Raw genomic sequence first — 27,948 nt, forward strand, 5'->3', positions numbered from 1 at the left:
CACTGATAAGAACAAATTCTGTTTTACCTGCAATTACTCCCCCCCCCTCTTCTAAACACTAGTAACATAAGTGGGATATATGCTTTACAGTACACCCACACGTTTAAAAAAAGTTAACTAAAGTCCAGTAATTCTCAGACCCTTTTTCTTGCAAATCCTTTAGATATGTGATTGATGCTTTACAGGCTCCCATTTATGCACTAATTTCTGTGTTGCTGGTCTTCTTCCTGTTCATCTCCATCTCCCAACACCAGACTCTGATTCAAGTCCAAGATAATCCTGATTCATCTAGTCAACTCCTACATTTTTTCCGTCTCTCAAGCATTTTCATTTGGAACACTGTAAAGCTTTTCACTGGCAAAGTTTTTCTATGAGCTTTACTGTCAGAAGAATGAGAGGCAGAGTCCCATTCTGTTTGCTGGCTCATTTTTTATTGGATACATTTTATTTCCTCCTTACCCTTTTCTGCATCCAAAAATGTCTTTGGTCTTCTAGGAAAAATATTCTGAAGTCAGCTGGATATAGCAGCTTGAATCTCACACCTGCCTCTCGACATTCCCTGATTGTTGGGATAAATGTGCTTCTCTTCTGCATGGTGTACAGTGAATAATCATTTTTTTTACAAACACACTGTAGTCTCCGATTTTTAATACTTGTCTTTTCTGCCACAGTTTTGTCAGGATCAACTCTTTCTGTTGGTGTGATTACATCCTAATACAGATCTTGGCTGCTTTCTCAAGGCCAGATTTGGGGCATATACTCCCTGTGTCCTTTAAATTAACACAGCCTACTGTGGAATACAAGACCAGTTGCTAATTCGTGCTTTCATAAAATTAATACAATCTCTTCCTTCCATTTTCTATGGTACAGCAGAAAATCTTCAGGTTTTCTCTGCTTGCTCTGTTTTCTAACTCTACCATTTTTTGAAACAGCTCTTCTTGATAAGTCTTTTACTCAGCTAGCTTTTTCTTCATCTCACCCTCTGATTGTTGCAGTTTTCTCAGTTAAATAGCTATATAAAGCTTCTTATATTTTTACAGCCTTCTGTTATTTGAGTTGATACACTCCTTCAATGTTTCATTTATTTTAATCATCTCTGGTTTGTCTGGGTCAGAAGAATGCCATGAGAATCACTCTGGCTATGAGGAGTTTGGCTTTCTGGAGGAATCCTTTTCAAGGAAGTTAATGATAGTGTAGAGGAGTTTGTCTGGTATCTTAGACCTGAGCTATTTCCACCCACCCTGCCGGACATATCCAGAAAAAGAAATTAGGACACAGAGTTCATCAGGAATGCAAAGAGGCCACATACTGGGAAGCTCCAGAAGCAACAAAAATATTTCTAGTCACTGAGAGTCTCAGAAATCACTTGTGAGACATCAACAAACAGCAGTAGAATGTTGCTGTCAGAGAAATGGTCTCTCCAGGATATGATTCACTATTAAAATGTGGTGTGAGCTGATGGGCCACTGCCATATTCTCTTAGTATCTAAATGCAGACAGTAGAAATGCATTCCTTCCAGTTTGTTCACAGCAGCCAGGAGGTCAAAGCTAGAATCAGAGGGGCTGCAGCTAACTGGCACAGACTATCAGACGTAGTGTGTGACAGAATGCCAAAGAAGCTGAAAAATAAGGGGTACAAATGAATGGTGTGACCAGTACTACTGTATGGTACAGAAATCTTGGCAGTGAAGGTAAAGCAGTTGAGGAAGCTAGTAACGACAAAGATGAAGAGTCTGAGATGGGTGGAAGGATGCACACTGTGGGAAGAGGAAATGACATCAGAACGGAGGTCAAAATAGTTCCAAATGCAGAGAAGGCCAGAGAGAACAGATTATTGTGGTTTGGACACATGCAAGAAAGCAGAGGACAATATCGTGAAGAAGCTTTGGTAAAAATAAGAAAAAGGCAAGAGGAAACAAGGGCATCCAGTAAAGGGATATACGGACAGCATGACAGAAGACCTGCGGCAGTTAGGCATGTCCATGGAAGAAAATAGAAGCATGGCACTGAATCAAGAAAAATGGCAACAGTTCAACCCATAGAGAAAAATGGGGATTGATGATTTCAAGCAATGTTGCCCAACTGAATGGATGTGGCTCCCAGAGGGAAAGAGTTCTGAAATGCTAGCAAGGTTAAGAAAACTAATTTCATTTTCAGGAAATTTAGAGAAAATATCTTCTCTTTGGGAAGAAGGGCCTGCCACCCAAATATGTCTAATGTACATCCTATGAATGTAAGACACTGAAAAGGCAGCAAGTGGGATTTTTGAGGTTCACTGCAATTCCAAGGGAATTTAAACTGTTAAAGCAGAAAACTCCATTATGTTCACCAGAGCCATCTCAGATTTATTTACTTATTTTATTTTACATTTGTTAACCAGGATAGTCCAACTGGGTGTAAGCCCATTATCAGCTGAGGACTGGGGAGAAAAACTCCAGAAATATAATTTACATAGGTATTAATATAAAAAGTATAAATATATTGATGTGAAAAGAAAAATACAACTGCACAATTGGCATCTAGATAGAGCAATAACAATTATGAGAATAATCAATAGTGCAATGAGAAGTAGACATCATAAAAATTTCGTTAATGGAGGCAAGAATTGTTTTCTATTACAGAGATGTTATTTAAGAGAAAAGATTAATTTTGTATAATTAAAGAAAGAGGAAGAAGGAGTTAGAGGAAGGGAATACATAAGAAATGAAAGTATAGATTCACAGGTTAGATGATAAGATATACAAAGAGAGATTATGCAGGGTTGATACAGGAGCAGATCCATTTGTTATATAGATAGTCTTTTAGGTGTTTCTTAAATTGAGTTTTGTCTGTAATGCTTTTAATGTGTTGGAGAATGTTGTTCCAAATTTTTGAAATGCAGTGGAAATAGAGGGAGTTTCCAGCCTTATTTTTGTTTTTGGAGACTTGCAGGAAGGTTTTGTCAATAGAACGGAGTTGGCGAGTAGTTTCATATGGTTGGAGAAGTTGTTGTAAGGCAGGGATTTTGTCTGGGTGGTATACTAACTTGTGGGTAAAAATGAGTTGGGTATAGATCAGACGTTGGGGAAGTTCTAACCACTTTAACTGTTGTAAGGAGGAACAATGTTGCGACCTGTGTTGGGAGTTAGTGGCGAATTTGGCTATTTTGTTATAGCAAGATTCAGGTTTGGAAAGTTCAGTTTTGCTAAGTGTGGTAAAGATAGAAGCCCAGAATAGAGAAGATAGGACATGACTTCTGTAGATATCTAATCTGGCTTGGTTAGTAAGAAATGTCTTAATGCGGTAAAGAGAGCCAAGTCTGCTATGTGTTTTTTTGATGGATTGATATATGTGAATATCAAATTTCAGTTTATCAATGATAACACCTAGTAGCTTAGTTTGAGAGGTAGTATTTATGTGAGTGTTGTTAGAGGAATGTATGTGGAAAGAGGTAGGAGGTATGGATGATTTGTTGGGGAGAAAAAGCATAAGCTTGATTTTGCTAGGATTCAAAATAAGATTAGATTTGTTTAGCCAAGATTCAACTTGTAGAAAGGATTGTTGTGTGATTTCCTGTAGCTGTGAAAAGGAAGATGCATTGCATATAAGGGTTGAATCATCTGCATATTGAATAACTGAGGCTAGAGGAGTAGATGTATGTAATTGATTGGTGAATATATTAAAAAGGAGGGGTCCTAATATGGAAACTTGTGAGACTCTAATATTAACAAAGAGTACAGATGATGTTCTCGTTTCCACCTGACAGCTTGTTGACGTTTAGTTAGGCAACTATGGAACCATGCTAGGGTAGAGTAACTGATATTCAAAGTCCCTAGTTCTGATAATAATTTCTGATGTGAGACTGTGCAAAATGCATTAGATAGACCAAGAATGATAGCAGAAACAAGTTTGTTTTGGTTTCTGTAATGATTTATGGTGTTAGCAAAACTTGGAAGGGCAGTTGTAGTGGGACAAAACCATGTTGAGTATGGGATAGGAGATTGTTTGATAGGAGGTGATGTAGAAGTTAGACAGAATGCATTTCTCGAGTATTTTAGAGAGGGGTGAAAGGACAGCAATTGGTCTGTAGTTTGTGAGTTTTGTGGAGTTTCCACCTTTGTGCAAGGGAGTGATGTAGGAGATTTTCCAGAGAAGAGAGACATAGTTTTCAGTGACAGAGCGACAGATAAGGATTGATATGGGATATGTGGTAACTTTGGCAGGCTATTTTGAGAAAACCAGATGGTAGATTATCAGCGGCATGCCTAGTAGGTTTGAGTTGCTTAAGAAGTTTTTCTATTGTGTGAGTTGGAACAGGTTGCAAGGAGAAAGTACTAGTGAGAGAATTATTAATGGTTTGACTGTGGTGATATATTCTGATCATATTTAATGAGAGAGCATATAGAGTTTATGAAGAAGGAATTACACTGTGTAGCTATGTTATCCATAGAGAGGGATGTATTGGGTAAAGGTGTGGTAGTGTTGCCAGGTTGAAGAAGTTTGTTTCATAGTTTCATAGTATAGTACTAGGCTATCTGCCCTGGGGCATTTGTAAGCCTAGCCATAGTGATGTGGCTTTTGCCACCCCATGAAATGGTACAAAAATGTACAGAATAAATCTAGAATACTGTGCCTCTGTCTAGTAGTGACACAATGAAGGTCCCCTTATATAATAGAATTAGTTTACTGTGCCCCTGTCTAGCAGTGACACAGATGTGACCCCTGGGGTAAACTTACAATCTTCCATCCACTCATCAAGATTTCTCTTGAAGAGAGTCAGTGAGGGGCTCTGCTTAATACTAACTGGGATCCTGTTCCAAAGCATGGGAAGCCTCTGGGTTATGAATCTATCCCTCCAGCATGTCCTATTCATACTTGTGCCGAGGTTTAAGTCTTTAGCTCTCGTGGTCCTGATGGATTTGGATTTTTTGAGGTGGAGCATGTCCATCAGATCCTGATTGGACATGGCCTTGTATGTCAGGCAGAGATCACCTCTGAGCAGGTGGTATGCTACTGAATAGAGCTGAAGTTTCTTTAGTCTGGCAGAATAAGACATATGTTGGAGACCCTTGATCCTTTTGGTGAGGTACTTTTGTGGTCTCTCCAGCTGTTGCAAATGCCGGGTGAGGTACATACCAAATGGGGCATTGTACTCAATCATGGGTCTGATGAGGGAGGAATACAGGGGTACAATGACATCCTTGGATCTGGATGTGAATCCCTTCATGATGAGGTGTGCAAGGTAGAATGTTTTTCTAACCACTTTGGCAACGTGGGTGTCAAATGAGAGGTCGCTGTCTACTTGGGTCCCTAGGTCTCTGCTTACTTTTTCCGTACTCAGTGGGTTGCTGTCTATGTGATAATTTGTGGGTACTTTGTTTTTCCAAAAGGGATGACTATACATTTTTTGGCATTTAGTTTAAGGCCGTGACTACGGCACCAGTTGTCCATTTCAGTGAGGCCTTTTTGTAGGATGTGTGTGTCTGCTGGTGTATCGACTATGGCGCCTAGTTTGCAGTCATCTGCGAACTTTGTCAGCCACAGCCCTCCCATATTTGCTTTAACATCTGAGAAATAAATGCCGAACAAGAGGGGTCCCAGGACAGATCCCTGTGGGACACCACTTGTGACTGGCTTTGAGTCCGACATTGCTCCAGCGATTTTAACTTTATGGGTTCTGTCCTTTAGCCAGTTTGCAACCCATCTAGTGACATAAGGGTTTACTTTTAAGCTGTTTAGCTTATCTATGATGCCTGAGTGGGGTATTGTGTCGAAGGCCTTAGCCAAGTCCAGGTATGCTGTATGGACTGCTTTGCCCTCATCAATGGCTCTAGTGACTGTTTCGAAAAAGTCAACCAGGTTTAAAAGGCAAGATCTGCCCTTTACAAAGCCGAACTGGGTGGGGTCAAGTGACTGTAGGTCCCCTATGTCTCTGTTTATGAGTTCCATAATGATTCTTTCCATAGCTTTGCAGAACAGGCTAGTTAAGCTTATGGGGCGGTAGTTTCCAGGGTCTGTGGAGGCACCCCCCCTTGTGGAGTGGGACCACTGTTGCTGTACGCCAGTGTTCAGGTACATATCCCGAAGTAAGGCTAAGGTTAAATAGCATTTTTATGTGTGGGTTTAGCTCCTCTTGGAGTTCACGTAACACGCACCCCGGGATACCGTCAGGTCCCATTGATGCTGTGTTTTTGCTTTGTTTAGGGCGGTACTCACTTGGACATCTGAGATGACAGGGAGATTACATTCAGCTGGGATAAGTATTTTTTTCTTTTGGTGGTGAAGGAGGGGAGAAATTTGCACTGAACCTGTCAGCCAGAATGTTAGCAATATCTGTGGGTTCAGTATATTTTTTGTTGCTGTGAACCAACTCTGAGCATATCTGAGGGTTTCCGCCCAGGTTTCTAACATAGCTGAAGAAGGCTTTGTGGTTATCTTTAGTGTCCTTAGCGATTTTTCTCTCAAAGTTTGCCTTGGATGTTTTTATGAGAGAACATAGTTTTCTGCTAATGTTGATCAGAGGTGTCTTCCCTTCATGGGATTTTGCTCTGATGTGCAGTAGCTTCCTTCTTTTGTTATACAATTTGTTTATGGCTGAGGTCCACCAGACAGGATGCTTACATTTGGTGGAGAGGGACTTGGATTTGTTTGGGATTGCATGATCCATGCATTCTTGGAGATGTCCATAGAAAGCATTTGTGAAGGATTTGGCATTGTGGGATGTGGTATCCACTGGCACAGTGGGCTTAAAGGATACCATATCAGTCTTAAGAAGAGTGAAGTCTGCTTTTGAGAAGTTTTTCACTGTGGTCTTTTGTGCTGGGGGTGGAGGTGGGATATGTATATCCAGGATGATTAGTTTGTGGTCAGATCTCACTAGTGAGGGGTATACTTCCGGTGTGGAGCATTTTGTCCCCATGTTTGTGATGATCAGGTCTAGTATATTATCTCCCTAGTGGGAGAGGTGACTAGTTGTTCCAGTGCATTTGAATTTATGAATTCCAGGAACCTTTGGGCTAGGGTATTAGGGCTAGAATAATGTACCCAATCTATGTTTGGGTAGTTGAAGTCTCCCAGTATGATGGTATTTTGTGATACATTCATATCCTCCAATGTCTTCAGGAAGGCTGAGTGGGGTTCTTGAGATTGGGAGGGTGGTCTGTAACATGCTACCAGTTGTATAGCAGTTTTGCCTATGGTTAGTTGCATCTGTATGGTCTCTGATGCTTCATGTGTTGCTACTAACCTGGAGGTGTGGGTGTCCTTTATGAATATGGACACTCCCCCTCCCTTTGTGGTTCGGCCTGGGTTTTGGGGCCGAAAGCATGATACGAGGTATAGCTTGGTAGCACTGGGGTGCTCTCAGGAGCCTTGAACCAAGTTTCAGTTACTGCACAGACGTCGATGTTCTCCATGCTGAGGAGTGCATCAAGTGCCTGCATCTTGAGATTTAGACTTCTGGCGTTGAGCAGCATTACCCTTAGTTTTTCCATTTTGTTTTCTAAGGAGGTGGGTTTGTCTTTTGAGCCTTGCCTAAAAAGGCACTATGGGGTGGCAAGAGCCTTAGCCAATATCCAGAAGCCCAGTGGTGACAGGTGTAAGCCATCACTATGGCAGCGGGGCTTGTCCAACATATCATCCCAGGCAGACAGACATTGGATCCCCTTAGAATGACAACAGTACTTGAGCCAATTGTTAAAGCTGATCATCTTGTCTTTGTATTGTGGTATCATTCTTGGTGAGGGCAAGATGCTGCTCAGGGTCAGGGTCATACCAGCCTGGGCTACATAATCGGAGAGCTCCTCTATGTCTCTTTTCATGTAGTCCAGGGAGGTACATCTCAGGTCATTCACACCAGCATGGACAATGACGGAGTCATATTTGTACTTGCTTTGGAGTGACCTGAGTGCGTGTGTTATGTGGCGGATCCTAGCTCCTGATAGACAGCTCACAGTCACCCTCTCCTTGTTCAGCCTGGTCAGTGGGACATCAGTGTGTCTGACTATGGAGTCACCTATTACTAGTGTATCAGGCAAGGTGTTTGGCCTTAAGGGTTGCGATTGGTCGACACACTGATTTATTGAAGTATGTGTTGCATGTGTTTTGTTTTGAGGTGGTGGATTTTTGGATGTCTGCTTTGGGAGCCTCTGTTGTTTTGGTAAGTTTTTTATTAGAGCCTCCGAGTATGTCTTTGTGTTTTTATGTGTTTGGTTTGCAGTTGTGGTAGGTCTATGTGGGACTGGGATTGTTGTGTGTGTGGTTGCCACCTCCTCCTGTCTGGTCATTCCAGCCCTGAGTTGAGAGAGTTCAGCCTCCAGTTTGGCTATATAGTTGCATCTCTCACATGTATTTGTGTTTGTTGGGAGGAGGAGAGGGTTGTCTGTGTACATGAGACAATTGTAGCATTGTCTCAAGATACCCAGATTGACCAGCTGAACTGGAGACGATGCCAGTAATCTACCACTCGACATGCTAGAACAGTATAAGGGAGTGCTGTACCTTTAAGGGAAGTGGATATTCACAGGGGTGGTAAGTAGATGTAGTGCTTTACTTAGTACAAGAGTGCTTACTTAGTAGAGAAGTATTGAGAACAAGTGCTAGGCTTATAATACAGTGAGTAGTCTGGTTATACTAAGAGTAGAGCTTCCTTAAGGGAAAATTTGAAGAGCAGACTTGGCGGAGCCAGAAAAAGTTTAACCTTGTTTAACTGGCGCTGCGCTATGCGCACAAAGCTGTGCAAACGCAGATTTTAAACAGTGAACTACAAAAGAGCTAGAAATGGTCCAAAACAACCAATTACTACAGCTTCTTGTGCTGAGGTCACTTCCCCCAAGGACAGGTAAGCTGCTCAAGGCTCCCCACTCCCACTGGTGAGCAAAGAAACTTCCTTCTATCCAAGTAAGGTAATGGACAACACAGGAACTACACCACAGCCCAGAATACAGCAATGCCTGTAAACTGGTCTAAACTAGTCGAGGAAGGCGGGAAAACAAGGATTATTTTTTGTTTTTTTGGTAGAAACACACAGAAAATGCAGAAACAGTGATAAATTAGTTACACAGGCTAGCACACTTTAGTGGGCAGCCTCCACAGTTAAATTAAACGAACAAACAAGCAAACTTTCGAGCAAATTCGACTAAAATGTAACTTTTCAAGTGCAGATTTTAAAATAATGCAGCAATCAGTTAAAAAACAGCTCAGGCTAGTTCAAGGCAAGCTACAGAAGCTATTCCAAGTGAAAAAAAAGCAAAGATACTTAAATCCAGAAGGTAGTCGCTTTTCTGAGTTCCCTGCTGCTAGGACAACTCTGTAAACCCACATGGAGCTTGTCTGAGCAGTATAGCCAGAAAAAAACGTTAATGGTGAACCAAAATTATTTGTGACTTGGCTTTATTTCTAAGCTGTTTGTAGACGTTTAAGTTATCTTGGTTTTTATTAGTTAAATAGTGTACCCATGGCTTGTCCCTATGTTTCATAAGATCTTTGGTGTTATTTGATAGCCAGGGTGAATGGTGCATTTTTATTCTAGCAGTCCTACAAGGGCTAAGCTATTTAAGATTTCAAGGAAAGTAGTATTAAAATGTTGTACAGCAGCATCAAGTGGTAACATTTTTAGGGGATGCCAATTAACTTGGTGGAGTAGGGAGTGAAATGCTGGAGTAGTAAATTTTGTTTTATTACAGACTAGTTGGTAGACTGACTGTCTAGGTGGCCTTAGATTATGTCTAAGCAAAAAAGTGGGCAGATGATCACGGATACTGCTGGGGAGACATCCTGCTTGGAAGAGTGAAGGAGATTTTTTAGTGAGGATCCAATCAAGAATTGAGTGCGTTAGATGCTTTATCTATTCTGGTAGGATGTTGTATCAATTGAAAAAAGCCATGTAGGTTTATAAAGTTAGATGGATTATTGTTGACATAGGTGGTCCAGGCTATATTAAGGTCTCCCATTATGATAACTTCCTGGTGATAGGTTAATGACAGCCAGTGGAGAATTTCTTCAACTGCTGTTGAATTTTCACCTGGGTGAATAAATATGGCTACAATGATCAAGGATTTATTTTTATTAATGTTTAGTTTACGGAGAAGTATTTCAGAATTGTTGAATGAAGGAAGATTAGTGTTAATGAGTTTTAATGCTAAGCTTTGTTTGAACATTATGGCTGCATCACCTCAACGTTTATTTTGATGATCAAAATGATATATGTCGTATCCAGGGGGTAGAATTTCATTATTTTTGATATGTGGTTTGAGCCACGTTTCAGTCAGAATGGTAAAGTCAGGGGAGTATAAATCTAATATAGTGTGTAGATAATGGACTTTATTTAGTATGTTTCTCAGATTTAAATTAAGAAACAGAAGAGAGTGTTATTTGGGGTGAGAGGGGATGGTAGTGGAATTTTTAAGACGCGTGCAGAAGTTAAATTTTGATTAACTTGAGGGACAGGGTTGGGATGAAAGTCACTGCTCAGTTGTAGTTGTGATCATATGCAGCATATAGCTTTTATATGTTTTAATATGAGTTTCTGGCTAGTAGAGAAAGTTACAGCTTTAGAAATGGTACTATAATATTTGAGTGGAAATAAATCGGTGTGGATATGGTCACGAATATTGGGTGCAATGTAAATGTTAAAGGGATTTTTGTGAAGTATGAAGGTTAGTGTGAGTAAGTTAGCTGTATGGAGAGATAGAAGTTTTAATGACGAGTGTTGTGGTGATTGTGACATAATGTAACTCAAGTATATAAAGCTAAAAAGGAGAAGAAATGGTTTAAGGTTAAAAAAGCATCTGGCTAGAAAAGGTAATTGTATAGATAAAAATAAGAAGTGTAACAGAAGTGAGTGTGTAGCTGGGTGCCACTCATACAGACACAAGAATACTAGGACTCCTTGCAGTCTCTTGTGACTTGGTGTTATGGTTATGGACTTTGTCTCACCTCTCTCTACCCCTGGTGTTCACCAAGGGCCGAGTACTGAACTTGTAGAAATGGGCTCCACCATAGTAGCACCTTCCTAGACTCTGTGACTACTTTTTTGTTCAGTCAGGTGTTCTGGAGCTCTAACTAGCACGTCCAGTCTCCTTCTGAAAGACAAGGGAGGGCAGTACACCACAACCACTGAGAAAGTTTCTTTTACGATAAAGGTGTTTTAACCTGATGAGATCTAAAAATGGGCCTAAGACTGTTCGTTTTTTTTGACAAAAAAAAGGATCTGTAATAATAGTCTTTCTAGAATGGTGGCACCTTATAAGAAGCCTTTTTTTCTTTAATAGGGTCAATAACTTCTTTGTTACCATTTGGTTTTGATGGAGTAGGACGTCTTCCAAGTGCAATGAATGAATTTGTGAAGGGAAGAAAAAGGGGATAGTGCACCCTTTAGATATTATTTCCCTTACCCATCCATCTTTGGTAATCTTCATCTAGGATTTCATGTAGTGTGAGAACTGACTCATAAATGCCTGTAAAGTCGAGCAGTCAAGAAAAATCTCAAGATTGCTGCTATCTGCTCTGGGAGTTAACTGTGGCCTCCTGGCAACTGCCAAGAAGCCTGTCTTTTCAGTCTGCAAATGTGCTAGAATTCAGATTGAGGGTACTCTCTTCTCCCAGAATTTCCATTGTTGCTGCTGTGTCCCACACTTAAACCACATGTGATGTTGGCTCCTCTGCATTCTGCTTAAACAGCACTGTGGAGGGTGGAATGTTACACCCATGGTGATAAGGGTGTTGTCAAGTTCCATCATATTTTAAAAGTACTGTTCAATTTTCTAACCAAACAGGAGAGATCCTGTAAAGGGGAAAATCCTAAAATGTCACCTCAGTGTCCTTGGCAAAGTCTCTAAGATACAGCCAGGAGCCCCAGTGCAAGGTGATGCCACATCCTGCTGCAATATACATATACATAATGTAGGCTGTAATGTCATTGATTTGTGAAATGGTGGCAGCTTGGGTCTTCAACTTTTCTTTCACTAGCCCATATGATAACTCTTCCAATACACAGTGCATTTCATCAGACAGATCCTTTTGAAAATATACACTGACTGTAAGGTAGTTCAGTGCCCAAAAATACAAAGTGGGAAACACACAGACATTGCTTCTAAATCTATCAGTCTTCCTAGTTTCCCTGTCAAATGGACGACTAGTAAATGTGTATGAAGCTGGAGTCTTTTGCGGGGCTCCTGCGGAGATGATGATGACATGCTGCCTGGGATTCTCTGTCCAAACTCAATCTTCTCTTGTGGGCTAGAACATATGATCAGCTTATTTCAGAACAGGGACCATTTGCTGGCATCTCACAAGATATTACCAAAAAACTGGGGCATTTAAGAGGACTCTGGGGTAAATCAACAGGGCATTTTACAACCTTCTTTGGAAAGGGAGAAGGGGGCTAGTCTGTTTTGCTGCAATAGCTGAAACATTTTCAAACTTGGCATCTTCAGGGGTGAAGAATTGTCTCATTTTTCATACCCATGGTAATCAACTGGGGAATCTAGTGGAGACTCTGTGTGCTTGACCTTTGCTAGAACATTCCTAGGTATCTTTGGAGGAGGCTGTGAATCAGAAGTGCATAAAACTCATTTAGCAGAGGACATTGGCACCAACACTTCTGCGGATACATCTGTAAAGGTGCTGAAAATGACAGGGTCTGTCACTGCAGCAACTCTTGGGATTGAAAGTCTCGGTCTTAAATTCCCTGTAAGAGAGGTATGGATAATGGATATCAATGTTGGAAGAAACCATGCCAGAGGTATTGGGAGCTGGAAGTAATGAATATTGAATAATTTACGGGTCTGTCACTGTGTCATTGGAAACCTCAGCACTGTCCTTGTTGCCAGCACAGTTGAGTTTGGGGTAAGTGATAAAGAAAAAGATGGCATTGTAAACATCAGCACCTAAAGTCAGGTCACATGCACATCATTTATTCTAGATGAGCAACTGCAACCTAGACGGGGGGTGGGGGCTCTTTCAAAGAAAGACAGTTTCTTTTTCATCTTTCCCCTACAGAATGTTCAGTGGTGTTGGGGGATCTCAAACATGGTGGCGGGAAAGACAGGGATAGAAGGTGCAAAACTAACAACAACAACAGAGGTATCAGCATCAACATTCTTACGACTGGATCTGGTTAAATCAAAACAGAAGCAAGCAACAGAGGCATAGATGCCAATAACATCTCAGCTGGATAAAATTAAGTTTCAGGTGGAAAGTTAAACTCTTTCAGTGCCACAAGTCAATGAAGACAGGGGAAGAAGATGAAGAGCTCCTTTCTTCAGCTCTCACAATAGCCTCAGCAAGTGTACCATAATCTATACTAGGTGACACTAGTGAGTGAAGAAACCATAGTGTGTGTAAATAAATAGATACATATTTCCTGGCTTAGTAAACTGCACAATCAATATACCAAGAAATCTGAATATCTAAAAGATATTTTTCAGTGCTGGAGGAAACCTCCTTCAACACAACTGTGGATCAGAAGGCCCCAGAAAAATTTTATAAAAGGTTTAGCAAGTGCAGTAGCAGGTGAAAAAGAAGTAGTATAAGTCTCTTGGAAGGGTTTAGATTTCTTATTTTTTTACAGAGAACATAAGGCATACATTACTTTACAGCAGTAGACACCAAAAGTCAACTCTGAGTCAACAGAAACAGCCAAACAGCTCACATTTTCTATATGTATGGGTGGCAGAAACTTTTGATGAGGTCTCCATAGAGTAGCTTGGTTAAGTTCTAAGTTAAAAGAACAGCAGGAAGTATTATGGGCTTCTCCTAAACAAACTGAACAGAAAGTATGCCTGTCAGTGGACAGAAAATTTAATTGGAAGAATATTTTCTTAACTGATGTTTAGATGATGTGAGATGGAGGGGCCTAGGCTCAATGGTACACACAATCGAGGAAGAAACTTTCTGATAGAGATGCTGTAAATGTGTTTAGTTCTCATGCAGAATAATGATCAGATTTTCAATGAAAATTACCAGAAACATAGTGAAGTAGCCTGTGACCATTTTTCTGTGACTGCATGCTTAATTTACTTATCTGTTAAATCAGGTAAGTGAAATGGTCCTTGGAACATGACCTAGGCCATTACACATACAGAAAACGGGTATAGTACATAAATCATATAGCAGTAACATAACAAATGACAGCATAGTTCACAGGCAAAAATAAAACATGATACCATACTTATTTATTGACATTTGTTACCAGGGAAATCAGACTGGGTCACAAGAGCCCATTTTCAGCAGATGCCTGGAGAGAAACGCTCCTTTTAACACACAAATTTTTAAGACATTACATTAACAAAAAAAAAAACCAATGTTGAAAACTCACACATTTCAAAAATAAATCAACAATACTGTAAGTCATAAAGATATAACAAAATATGTAACAAAGAGAACAACGAGAAAAAGCAAAGCATTACATTATATTCTTTAATCATCTGATGCCACATCCTCAGTTTCCAGAGCTGAGGACAGTAAGGCAGTCCACACAGCCTATTTGGACCTCGCCAAGGCCTTCCAACACCATCCCCCACTCTGGAATCATATATAAACTTAGTAAGCTGGACATTAATCCCTAAGTCACTCGATGGACTGCCAACTGGCTTACTGACAGAACCCACAATGTAAAAGTAGCAGACTCCAAATCCAGCTTCAGACAAGTGGAGTACCTCAGGGTTCAGTCCTGGGACCACTCTTGTTTGGCATCTACTTCTCTGAAGTACAGGCCAACACTAAGGGACTCTGGCTAACAAAGTTTGCAGATGACTGCAAACTGGGAGCCATTATTGAACCCCCAAATGATGTGGATATCCTACAAAAGGGCCTTATAGAAACATATGCTCGGTGCCAGAGTCATGGGCTCAAGCTCAATGCCAAGAAATGTATAATTATCCCCTTTGGGAAAAAACATGTACCCATGAATTACCACATAAGCGGCAGTACACTAAACACCGAAAGTGTGATAAGAGACTTAGGGACACAGGTGGACAGTGGTCTCACCTTCGATAACCACATCGCCACAACAGTCAGGAAATCCTTCTATGTGGCACACCTCATCACTAAGGGCTTTTCATCCAGAAAAAAGGAGGTCATTGTCCCACTGTACTCATCCCTCATTAGACCCAGTATAGAATACAATGCCACATTTGGTATTTACCTCTTAAAACATCTGCAACAACTGGAAAGGCCGCAGAAATATCTCACTAAAAGAATCACAGGCCTAAACCAGATGCCCTATGATGATCATCTAAAAAAACTCCAGCTATACTCTGTTGCATATTGTCTACTCAGAGGCAATCTCTGCTTAACATACAAAGCCATGTCAAACCCTGAGCAATTGGACATGCTACACTTAAATAAATCCCAATCCCTCAGAGCCACATGCTCCAGGGATCTAAATCTTGTCATTACAATGAACAAAACATGCTGGAGGGATAGGTTCTGACCCAGAGACTCCCCAGACTCTGGAACAGACTGCCCATACATGTCAAGCAGAGCGCCTCTTTGGCCCTCTTCAAAAGGAACCTTGACAATTGGATGGGAGACAGGAAATTCACCCCAGGGATCACGTTGGTTGCTCTGCTAGACAGGGGTCCAGGGAAGTAAATATTGTGGGAAGAACTAGCCAGGGAATTGTTATGGCTAGGCTTGTACAGGCCCTAGGGCCGATAGCCTATTACCAGCCTATGAACCTATATACAATTCTGGAGAGTGTTCTTTTGGCAGTTCACAGTAGTAATAACAAAATCATGCGTTTAGTTTAACTGTAACTGTAAAGAGAGAGAGAAAGATTAGGACAGATTAATATAAATGGGGAGGAGGTGACAGGAAGATGTTATACAAAGTGGCAGAGAGAGTAGGATAGCCAGGTGGAGATGAGGAAGTGGTGATGACTAAGGAATTCATACAGAAAGGAGTGGAGAAAAGTAGAAAAGTAGACAAGACTGGTGTTCATCCAGGGTACAGCATGAGCTCAGCCATGAGTTTGATAGGTGGTCTTTCAGAAGATGCTTGAAAGAAGGATGGTAAGTTACATTTCTAATAGCCACTGGAATAGAATTCCATTTTTTGGCAACAGAGTAGCACTAAAGGCCTATTTCCAGTTGCTTTTTGAGGTTTAATGATGGTGAGAAGTTGCTTATCATTAGAATAAAGGGATCTGTTTGGGTGATAGAAAAGAAGAACAGAACTTAGTGCAGGACAGGCATAAGGTTTATAAATGATGTTGTGGGCAGTAGCTAGTTGTAGACAGTCCAGGTAGTGGGGTAGCTCAAGCCAATTCAAAATTTTGAGGGCCTTGCAGTGATGTGTATAACATTGTGTATTGGCAGCAAATTTAGCAACTCCGTTGAAGAATATTTCAAGTTTAGTTTTAACAGATACCTGTAAGTTGGTAAGGAGAACCACGTAATAGTGAAAGAAGGAGGCAAGTGATTGCTAGGGGATGGTTTTAGCAGAGTTAGTAAGAAAATGTTTATGCCTGTAAAGTAAACCAGGTTTGCAGTTTTGTATGTGGTGAATACGTATTTTAAGAAGAGGGAGGAGCATGGGGTGATGTACAAGAGTGCAGGAAGATAAACACAGGTGTATTACATCCTATACAGAAGGGCCAGTCTGAAGGAGACTGGAGACTGCAAAGTGGTGACAGAGGAAAGCGTAGCTAGGCAGCATAGGATGGTCATTCGTAGGACGACAATGGCGATCAAGAGTACAGTGGGGGCAGTGCCAGGATCAAGTGGTGGAAGTTGAAAAAGGATAACTGTAATGTGGAGTTCAGGGAAGGCAATCACTGGGTGGCAGTGAAGACTTACCAGACAGGTGAGCAGCCACAGCAAAGGTGGTAAGGGAGACAGCTAGAAAGGTGCTTGGTTTGACATCTGGACAGAGAAAGGAGGACAAGGAGACCTGGTGGTGGAATGAGGAAGTACAGAAGAGTCTACAGAGGAAGAGGTTGGCAAAGAAGTAGTGGGATTGTCAGACAGATGAAGAAAAGTAGACAGGGGTACAAGGAGATGAGGCGTATGGTGAAGAGAGAGGTGGCAAAGGCTAAGGATAAGGCATGTGGTGAGTTGTATGAAAGATTGGACACTAACGGGGGAGAAAAGGACCTGTACCGATTGGCTGGACAGAGGGACCGAGCTGGAAAAGATGTGCAGCAGGTTAGGGTGATCAAGGATAATGAGGGAAATATACTCACAAACGAGGAGAGTGTGTTGAGTAGATGAAGGAGTACTTTGAGGGGCTGATGAATGAAGAGAATGAGAGAGAGAGAAAGTTGGATGATGTGGGGATAGTGCATCAGAAGTGCAATGGATTAGTAAGGAGGAAGTAAAGACAGCTATGAAGTGGATGAAGAATGGTAAGGCTGTTGGTCCGGATGACATACCTGTGGAAGCATGGAGGAGTTTAGGACAGATGGCAGTGGGGTTTTTAACCAGACTGTTTAATGATCATGTCAGTCACTCTGATAGACAGGGGTCCAGGGAAGTAAATATTGTGGGAAGAAATATCCAGGAAATTGTTATGGCTAGGCTTGTATAGGCCCTAGGACCGACAGCCTAGCACCAACCTATGGAATCTTGGAAAATGAAAGGATGCCTGAGGAGTGGAGAAGAAGAAGTGTATTGGTACTGATTTTTAAGAATAAGGGTGATCTGCAGAGCTGTTGTAACTACAGAGGGAAAGAAAATTGCTCAGCCACAGAATGAAGTTATGGGAAAGAGTGGTGGAAGCTAGGTTAAGAAGGGAGGTGATGATTAGTGAACAACAGTATGGTTTCATACTGGGAAAGAGCACTACATGTGCAATGTTTGCTCTGAGGGTGCTGATGGAGAAGTATAGGGAAAGTTATAAGGAGTTGCACTGTGTCTTTGTGGACTTAGAAAAAGCATATGACAGGGTGCCTAGAGAGGAGCTGTGGTATTGTATGAGGAAGTCCTGAGTGGCAGAGAAGTATGTAAGAGTGGAGCAGGATATCTATGAGGGCAGTGTGACAGTGGTGAGGTCTGTAGTAGGAGTGATGGATGTGTACAAGGTGGAGGTGGGATTACATCAATGATCAGCTCTGAGCCCCTTCTTATTTTCAATGGTGATGGACAGGTTGACAGACGAGATCAGACAGGAGTCCCGATGGACTACGATGTTTGCGGATAACATTGTGATTTGTAGTGAGAGTAGGAAACAGGTTGAGGAGACCCTGTAGAGGTGGAGATATGCTCTAGAGAGGAGAGGAATGAAGGTCTGTGGGACTAAGACAGAATATATGGGTGTGAATGAGAGGGAGGATAGAAGAATGGTGAGGATGCAGTGGATGAGTTTAAATACTTGGGATCAACAATGCAGAGTAATGCTGAGTGTGGAAGAGAGGTGAAGAAGAGACTGCAGGCACGGTGGAGTGGGTGGACAGGAGTGTCAGTAGTGGTTTATGACAGATGGGTACCAGTAAGAGTGAGAGGGAAGGTCTACAAGATGGTAGTGAGAGGGTTGGAGACAGTGGCACTGACGAAAAGACAGGAGTCAGAGCTGGAGGTGGCAGAGTTAAAGATGTTAAGATTTGCACTGGGTGTGACAAGGATGGACAGGATTAGAAATGAGTATATTAGAGGGTCATCTCAAGTTGGAAGGTATGGAGACAAAGCCAGGCAGGTGAGATTGCATTGGTTTGGACATGTGCTGAGGATGGATGCTGGGTATATTAGGAGAAGGATGTGAAGGATGGAGCTGCCAGGTAATAGGAAAAGAGAAAGACCTAAGATAAGGTTTATGGATGTGGTGAAAGAGGACATGCAGGTGGTTGGTTTGACACAGCAAGATGCAGACGACAGAAAGAAATAAAAACAGGTGATCCGCTGTGGTGACCCCTAATGGGAGCAGCCGAAAGAAAAAGAAGTAAGTAAGCCAGGTTTCTGGTGAGTTTTTTTAATAAATTTTGAATATGGAGTTCAAATCTGAGGTTATCAATGGTCACACCAAGCAGTTTTGCATGGGATACAGTTTTTAACTCTGTATTGTTAAGTGAGAGGATTTTAAAGCTGGATTTGTTCTTCAGATGAGCTTTGGGTAGGAACAGGAAAAGTTTTGTTTTTTGGGGTTAAGTAACTGGGCATTGTGAAGCCAGTTTTCAACAGAGGCGAAGGCTTCTTGTGTGATTTACTTGATTTTGAAATGCATAACTGATGCTTGCCTAGAGGAGGTATAGAGATCATTAATGAAAATGTTAAAGAGGAGTGGAGCAAGAACTAAGCCTTGGGGTACACCAGTGGTAATGGGGAGGTAAGGGCAGAAAGCATGTTGCTATCTAGCAGTTTGCTGTATATCAGATACACAGCTTTTAAACCATTGAAGTGAAGAAGGGGATAGGTCAAGAAAGTGTAGTTGCTGAAGGAGTTTGCTACGTGAGATGGTCTCAACGACTTTGGAGAGATCCAGAAATATGGAAGATATGTTTGTCAGAGTTAATTTTCTTGTTTATATTACCTAAAAAGGATAACAGTGCAGTAGTTGTACTATGTCCAGGGAGGAATCCATGTTGAGTACTGGTTAAGAACTGTTCTGAGAGGAGATGGTGAAGAAGTTGAGAGTGGATACATTTTCTAGCATTTCTGAGAGAGGGGAGAAAACTGCAATGCGACAAAAGTTAGAGGCTTCTGTAGCTTCCTCCCTTGTGCAGTGTGATGACATTTGATCTTTTCTAAACAGCTGAGACATAAGATTCCTGTATGGATCTAATGATTACAGTTTCCACTGGGTAAGATATGGTTTCACGTGGGGAGTTGTAGGCAGCTGTGCAGCAAGGTTTACGTTTATGTAGCAGTTTTTTATAGTGGATATTGCTACAGGTTTTAAGGTAAAGTTGTTAGCATTTGTAGTTAAGGACTGTTTGGATTCATATTTTCATAGGTTAATGTGGTGGTGGGGTTGCATTTGAAAACATAGAACTGCTGAAATGTCGAAGACCATATGATGGATATTTTAGAAGATCGATCTTTTCAAATTGTAAAAAAAAAACAATAAAAGAAAAAAACAAGAAGATGTTACTGCAGGGGGGCAATCCCCCCTGCACCCTCCACCCCCCTACTTAAATATACCAACTCCACGATCGCACTACACTGACAGTACAGTGTGGAATGGGAAGTTTTCCTATTCCCTGCTGTAAAAACTACTTTAATCCTCATATATAGTGCTCATTTTGCCTCCTAAGTGTATGTTCTTTAAGCAGCCTACTGCAGACCGCTTGTTATTGCCCCCCTCCTCTCTCTAAACCCTGTAAACCTCTTATTTACTACTTGCACCATTATATTTCTTCTGCCTACTATCCTTTGCTCTTCCACTTCTTACCACTAGCAGGCAGCACCTACACTTAATACTCCTAGAAGTAGACTATTCTCCTGGGGAGTCAGTATATAAAAATTGGTGTTACTTTTCCTTTTTAAATTCAAAAGTAACATACTCCCTCCTCCCTTTACCTTCCATAATCCCACTCCCTCCTTGAAATATCTCTGACTCTCTTTCTTTTCTTACTGTTTCCTAGGCTTTTTTCCATAAAGTATTCAATACTTACCCTCTTACCTTTATTATTTGGATATCTATTGCTGATACTTTTTTTTCTACTGCATTATCTTCACTTGCCCTAATCCGCTCCATTCGCCCTGCGGGCTCACTCCGCTCCCCTACCCTACCCCATATCCCACCCACCTACTGTGCTGTTAACCTTATACTTCTGTAACTATCCCCCTTCCCCCCAATCACCCAACCACTGCCTTCTGCCTATTAGCTATCACACCTCTTACTCCCTAACATACCTTAAAGCAACATTACACCTAAATGAGCTCTCTATACCTACTCCACCCCAACTATACTTACTAACAACATATAAACTGCTATTCCATCCTTCTCTCCTATCACTACCTATATTATATCTTACTATATACTCTCGCCCTCTCCTATCATTACCTAAATTCTATCTTACTATATACTCTCGCCCTCAAGCTGCACTATCTCTTATCCTTCACCTCCTTATGGCCCAAACGTATAAGACCAGTTATACAAACAGACTACTTATAACAACTTTTCTAGCTTCGCTAACCATTCCCTACTCTTTAACCATCTATGAACACTGCCCACTTTGTGTTTGTTGGTGGGGAAGGTGAACTTCACTATCAGTTTCTCTAATAAAATCCCACATCCACATTAAAATGACCTCTACTTCCATCTATATACTTCCAAAGTATCATAGATCCACCCATATTATCTATTTCCAAGATAAAAAACCCTAAATAACTATTTTAAATTCCTAAAGACAATACAAAGATCTCAACAACGCCCTCTACTAGATGGTGACATTCATCCAAATCATGGTCCCGCTAATAAAATTACAAGGGACCCACAGAACCAAACTTCTTATTCCCATACCCCAAGAAAACCCTCCAACTCCCTCCTGATAGCCCATCTCAACATCCGTATTATAAACAATAAATTAACCCACCTTCATGCACTCTTAGATGTACACTCATATGACATCCTCTGTATTACAGAAACTTGGCTAAAGCCTACTACTCAGGACCAGGAAATCACCCCTCCTGGATATAACATTCTGTAATGTGATTAGAAAACTAAAAAGGGTGGGGGAGTAGCCATCTTCTTTAAAGCTGAACTTCAAGTTACAACCTTCAATACATACCTACCCTCAAATACTTACTGTCAAACTTCAAATCAACAATTGTAAATCTATCTACATAATTTGCTCCTACCTCCCCCCTGGAAATAATGTTAGTACTCTTGGAAGTATTCTCAGTTGCCCCTCCACTGATCTACCTCAGGAAACCATAGTGTTAGGTGACTTTAACATAGACTGGACTACCTGCAGCTTCCCTAATCCTACCACCCACATAAATCTTTATGGATTTTCCCAAATTATAACCACCCCCACTAGAATCCATAAGCCTAGCAGTAAAAAAAGCACCCTAGATTGGATCCTTATAAATAGCCACCATGACACATACAAACTCATAGTCTCACTCCATATCTTTTCAAAACCTCACACTCAAAAAAACACTTTAATCCATGGAACTTCCAAAATGAACTTAAGGCATGCAATTGATCACCTCTATATCATCTTCAGCCGGATGAAGCAGTATCTTACTTCAATACAAAATTCCTACAAATCCTTGACTACCATGCCCCCTCTCGCTCTACCCGTATTAGGACCAAAGTCGCTCCATGGCTCATTAAAGTAACTAGGCAAAAGATCCTCCTATGTAATAAAATATAGGCCAAATGGAGGGATTCTAAAAGCCCAGCTGACCATCTTTACTTTAAACAATTAAGAAACTCTACTAAAAAGGAAATTCTACTTGATAAAAGGAACTACTACCTTTACCTACAACAGACCCACCAGGATAAGAAGCAAAAATTCTGGTCAGGCATTAACAAATTGTTTCAGCCAGGGCATTCTAAAACTCCCACCCCATCAGGTATTACCCAGAATAACTCTAAAGAAATTGCTGATGCCTTCCACAACTACTTCACCAAAGCTATTCAAAATCTAGCAAATACGCTACCCCCTGTTAGCTCTAGCCTATCATATAGCATAAATAACTCAGCATCTTCTTTTCATCTACAACCAGTACCATCATCACTCATCTGCTTCCTCCTTCATAAACTCAAATCATGCACCCCCTCAGCTGACCGTCTACCATCTGAATACCTACAAATACCATCTAAAGTCATTGCCTATCCTATATCCATCCTTATAAACAGAACAATCACAGAAGGAACTGTTCTCTCAATCTGGAAAGTCTCACACATTATCTCTCTGCATAAGGGTGGCTCTTCTACTGAGATTTCTAACTTTCGACCAATAGTCTTACTCTCTCCATTAGCTAAAATAATGGAAAAATGTATCCACCAACAGCTACTTTTCCACCTTCTCTCTCATAATTTACTTGCGGTCAGCATGGTTTTAGACCTTACCATAGTACAACCACTGCCTTGCTATCCTTTTCTGATTGCATATGCAACAATCACAATAACAATTCTCTTTCCTCTGCACTATTTATTGACCTAACAAAAGCCTTTGACATGGTCAACCATCACCTACTTATTGACAAACTAACAGCCCTATCACTTGACCCCCAAGCAATACTATGGTTTCAATCCTATTTAGATAACAGACAACAAGCTGTTTTCTAGGATAATAATTTATCAACACCCCTCCCTGTTAATATTGGATGTACCTCAAGGCTCTATATTAGGACCCCTTTTCTTTTCTATCTTTATTAATGAACTTAAAGCTAACACTCCAAAAGCCACCTGCATACAATATGCAGATGATTCAACTTTAATCTGTTCTGCTAATTCCATTTCCTCATGCCAGACCCTCACCCAAACAGTATTTAATAATGTTGAAAATTGGTTTACGCAACATTGTCTCCTCCTGAACCCCAAAAAAACGAAATTGTTGCTTTTCACTCCTACCCAAAAGTCTCTTCAATGTCACGTCACAGTAACCTCTAACAATGGAACTACCATATCCCCAGACACTACAACTCGACTATTAGGAATCACAATAAACCACTACCTTAACTATGATGATCATATTAACGCTACTATAAAAAGTCAGTCAACAGAAAACTAGGCTTCCTTTATAGAATCAAAACCTTCCTCACACCACTGGACAAAACTACCATTGCTCAAACTCACCTCATCTCTACCCTGTTTTATGCCTCTGCCATTTATACCAACCTATCTAAAAACAACCTGAGCAAACTTGCAACCAGCTATAATAATACTGCCAGATTCGCCACAGGTGCCCAGAATCCATCACTGTCACAACCTTAAACAGCTGAGATGTTTAGAACTGCAAAACCAACTTCGTTATCAACAACTTACTATCACCCAAAAGATTCTACCACCCTATGAATACTCCAATCCTCTCTAGTCTGATTACTCCATATAAAATTCTGGAAACACTACGCTCAGCTAATAAGCTTCTAGTTTCCACTAGTAAATGTAACAACAAAGCTGGAGACTCACTATTCCCTAACACAGTGGGAAAAAACTGGAACCAACTTCCTAATGAACTCTCTTATCTCTCTTCACTTCTCTTCAAAAAATATCTCAAGGAATACCTCATAACACACTGGCTATGCTCCTGCTCTAACCCTGACTAACATCTCATTCCCTATCTCCCGCTTCCTTTACTCATCCCCTCTATTCTGCCCTACGATGTCTATTTGGTTCAACTAAAAATGCCAACCACTTCCTAAGTATTAAAGGAGACTTCCTCTCAGCTCTATTAAATGAGTTACTTAATCTAGAAGTACTCACCTTCTACTTTGCTATTAGTAAGCATAAGTATTTATGCCTGTACCCAGGCCTCTGATGTAAAATATCTAATCTTGCTTATTTTTTCTATTTCATATTATATGTTATCTTAAGTTTTTTTTTCTTGCCAACTCTGTACACTTTTTAGGTCTGATCTAAATTAATTTAATGTCACTTCCTGATAGTGCATATATTGTATGTTATGATACTATTGCATATATCGGAGCTTTTCTCCCTGGGACTACTGAAAATGGACATATATCCAGTTAGACTAGCCCAGTCAACAAATGTAAAATAAATAAATAATAAAATAGAGTTTGTTCCTTCGAGTTAAGGATGTTGAACTTTCTCCTCTAGTGTAATGGGGGAAGGTAGAGGATGTGGGGGGGGGGAGCTTAATGATCAAATGGCAACTATTAAAGGGTGTGGTGCTTAACAGTATAGTACAATATTGTTAGCCAGAGTTTGCACCTTTGAGTTAAGGATGTTTGAACTTTCCCTTTGAGTATGCAAATCATACGACAGCAGTAATACAGCAGAAGTCTGTATGTAGATACTTTGTAGATTCATATTTGATTATAAGGAAACAGCCAAGTATACTTACCCCATGCTTTGAGTTAATAAGAATGCAGTAGTAGTATACTAAGACAAGTTTTCTCACAATTTCAAACAAAGAAGGCAAGTTACAACAAGTGTGTGTGTGTGTGTGTGTGTGTAATATATATGTAGATGTGTATGGTTCTACCTCATAAGAACAAAAACCCACTTACTCGAATCAGTAAATGTTGAGATGACTTTGCCGAAACCTGAAATGAATGAACACTTGGATCACTGATTAGAAACTCTAGGAATGTAACCACGTATCCAGCACTACAAAAAAATCAAACTGAAACAAATTAAATACACCCAAGTGGGGGTTTTCACCCTCCACAACTCCCTAACTAAACATGCTAACTCCGAGATTGGACTACAGTGAGGAAAGGGGCAAAACTCACCATGGTGGCCAAGTGGTTCCTTTCCCACAGTAACTTTCCAGTCATCCGAGTGTTTGTTAAATTGTGGTTCTGACGAAGTTGTCTCTGTCTTTAGAGATTCAGGTAAGTGGTTTTTCATTCATTTCAAGTAAACCCATGTGTGTGTGTGTGTGTGTGTGTGTGTGTGTGTGTGTGTGTGTGTGTGTGTGTGTGTGTGTGTGTGCGTGTATGTGTGTGTGTGAGGGGTGTATCTGATCTTAACGAAAACATCCAAAATTGACTGAAAAAATGGTTGAAAACACAGAAGCTTACACTGCAATATGCATGTGCCAAGAAACAGCACAGGCACATGCAATCTCAACCTACAAACCAACAAAATAAAACATTTCTTGCAGTGGGGCAAGCCTCCATTTGCCCCTGATACCCTCTACTAAATAAATATATATACATATATATATATATATATATATATATATATATATATATATATACTAACTCTGAGATTTCAGTTTCCCGGGGATTGTAGATCTGCACACTAGTTGATCAACTGTCTAGTCGACCATATGCAGTTGACTAGACAGCTGTCAACATTACACATACTTGAGATTTTTACTGATACTTGTACATTAAAAACACTATCACATGTACACACCACATGTATTGATATAGAGCATCTATGTTAAAATCTTACCTGTCCTTATAATATCTTTTGTTACTTGGAGTGCCCCACGTGTCCTTACAGATCATGCTCATTATCTGTATAAGGATATGCTTAGGTATGTTGTCTGGCGGGCTGCAGATCTAATTGTTACCAATCAAACACTTGCATTTGTTTTCTTCTGCCAGTATTGCCTTGCCTCTTTTCTTTACATTTTAAGGTAGACAGTTTAAGGAAGCTGGTGCCAGTTCACAGGTGGTTCTTTCACTTGTATTAAGAATAGAAAGTGGTCCAAATATTTGTATACCTTTAGGGGAATGCTTAGAATAATGGAAATTATTAATCATAAGTTTTCAAAGTATGGCAAAGGAGAAATAGAAAAAGTGTGAGATGAGTGATGCAAGATGGGAAGGGGGATAGTTCTATTTAGTTCTATTTAGTTCTATTTAGTCTGAGATACTGTGGTCTGCTAAGTGGTCCCCATGCCCATGACATTAGTCCTATAGATCACTGAAGATGAAGCTTTTCTTATCAGATATTGTATACTCCACACAGCTAAAAAACGGGTTAAGATTGGTCAGTGTACCTGGAAATGGGAGGCAGAAACCCTAACCATTGAGCCATTGTGCTGCCATAAGACTATGTCGTCATTTTCTCCTTGTTGATGTTGGGAGCTGGAGTTTACTGAAGAGGGTTAAGGTTGTAAGCTACTATACAACATATTTCAACTGATTTGACACTGGCAATCTCCACTTGCACAATGCTGGGCACTGAGCATGGAGCGCACCAGATCACCCCTGAAAAGAGCTGCCTAGTGGTTTTACACAGCTAACAAATTTAACTAACAAATTTAACAAACAAAACAAACAAACAAAAATGACGGCTGTACTCACAGTTCAACAGGGGACGCATACGGGTAATATCTGACAGAAGGAAGCTAGTATGTGGTGGTAGCAGATATTTTTCACCCATCAAAGTCACAATCCGGGTGCAGTTCATAATATTTTCTGTTACAAGAGAAAACGGATCAAGGTCTGGTACAGATTGTGTCTCCTCATCAATCACTTGTACTGCAGACTGCCCATCTTCCACCTCCTTGTCTTCCAAAGGGACCTGCTTTGCCAGCTCACACAATTCTGCTAGTCTGCTGTCACTAGTAATCATGTTAGCTAAGCAGCTGTTATGGTCTCCATTGCTTGCATTCATCCTCGGTAATAAGCTCTTTGTCATTTCACTCTGAAGTAGGCATTTTGTGCCCTCAAGAATGAGATCTCGTACCTGTGTAGAAATGGAACACAAGAGCAAATACTTAAGCAGCAACATATCATCTCAAAGACACTGCTAATGCTCCTAGGCAAGCTTTACACACACCTGCAACTTCAGCTTTTATTCTTACATCAGAATAATTTAAATGGAAGGACTTCTTCCCAGCTTATCTCCAACACCATTTTGACCAATTACTGTCCTACAGTAGAATTAACTCAGCATTAAGGCCTATAAAGTGGTGCCCGAGGGAGAAAAGGTTTCGCCTTACAGGAACAGACATTTATACTTTTGGCAGTATTTTTACAACCAACATTGTTATTACTCAATAGAATTTATGTACATCCAAATCAAGTTTACTATACTTAATTTGGCTTAGTATGGAGTCACTGAATGTTAGTATAGTATTGACAGGTATGCAATTATTTGCTATTAGACTTTTGTACATTCAACTTAAATTTAATACTCTTAACTTACTTTAGCACGTAGACACTGAATGTTATTACAGTACATTTAGGTATATTTATCATACTCCCTTATTAACTCCATGATATGTATAACTTAAGTGTTGCATTACTCTCCTAAAGTATTCTACTGTAATCTACTCTAACTTCAAAACCCGGGATATTTTGTTTTGCTATACTATAATGAACTGCTGCTCGAGTGTGGATTGGATTCATATTTAAACTGCTGTTCTACTTAAGTATGCCAGAATGATTACTCAAACACTATGCCTCCACATTTCTGCTGTAAACATCACAG

The 27,948-nt window shown here is 40.5% G+C and overlaps 1 protein-coding gene across 2 annotated transcripts in view; it reads right to left on the minus strand.

Annotated features, from left to right (window-relative positions):
- Window positions 1–27,948, minus strand: part of METTL4 (methyltransferase 4, N6-adenosine) — a 282,933-nt gene that overhangs the window by 197,383 nt on the left and 57,602 nt on the right. For both annotated transcript variants that reach the window (XM_044067700.1, XM_044067699.1), the window contains one exon: window positions 26,817–27,201. In XM_044067700.1, the coding sequence (XP_043923635.1) occupies window positions 26,817–27,201 (385 nt within the window). The remainder of the gene's footprint in view (window positions 1–26,816; window positions 27,202–27,948) is intronic.

This window comes from Protopterus annectens, chromosome 3.part1 (assembly GCF_019279795.1).
Source record: "Protopterus annectens isolate FY-2018-M chromosome 3.part1, PAN1.0, whole genome shotgun sequence".
Lineage (NCBI taxonomy): Eukaryota > Metazoa > Chordata > Ceratodontiformes > Protopteridae > Protopterus > Protopterus annectens.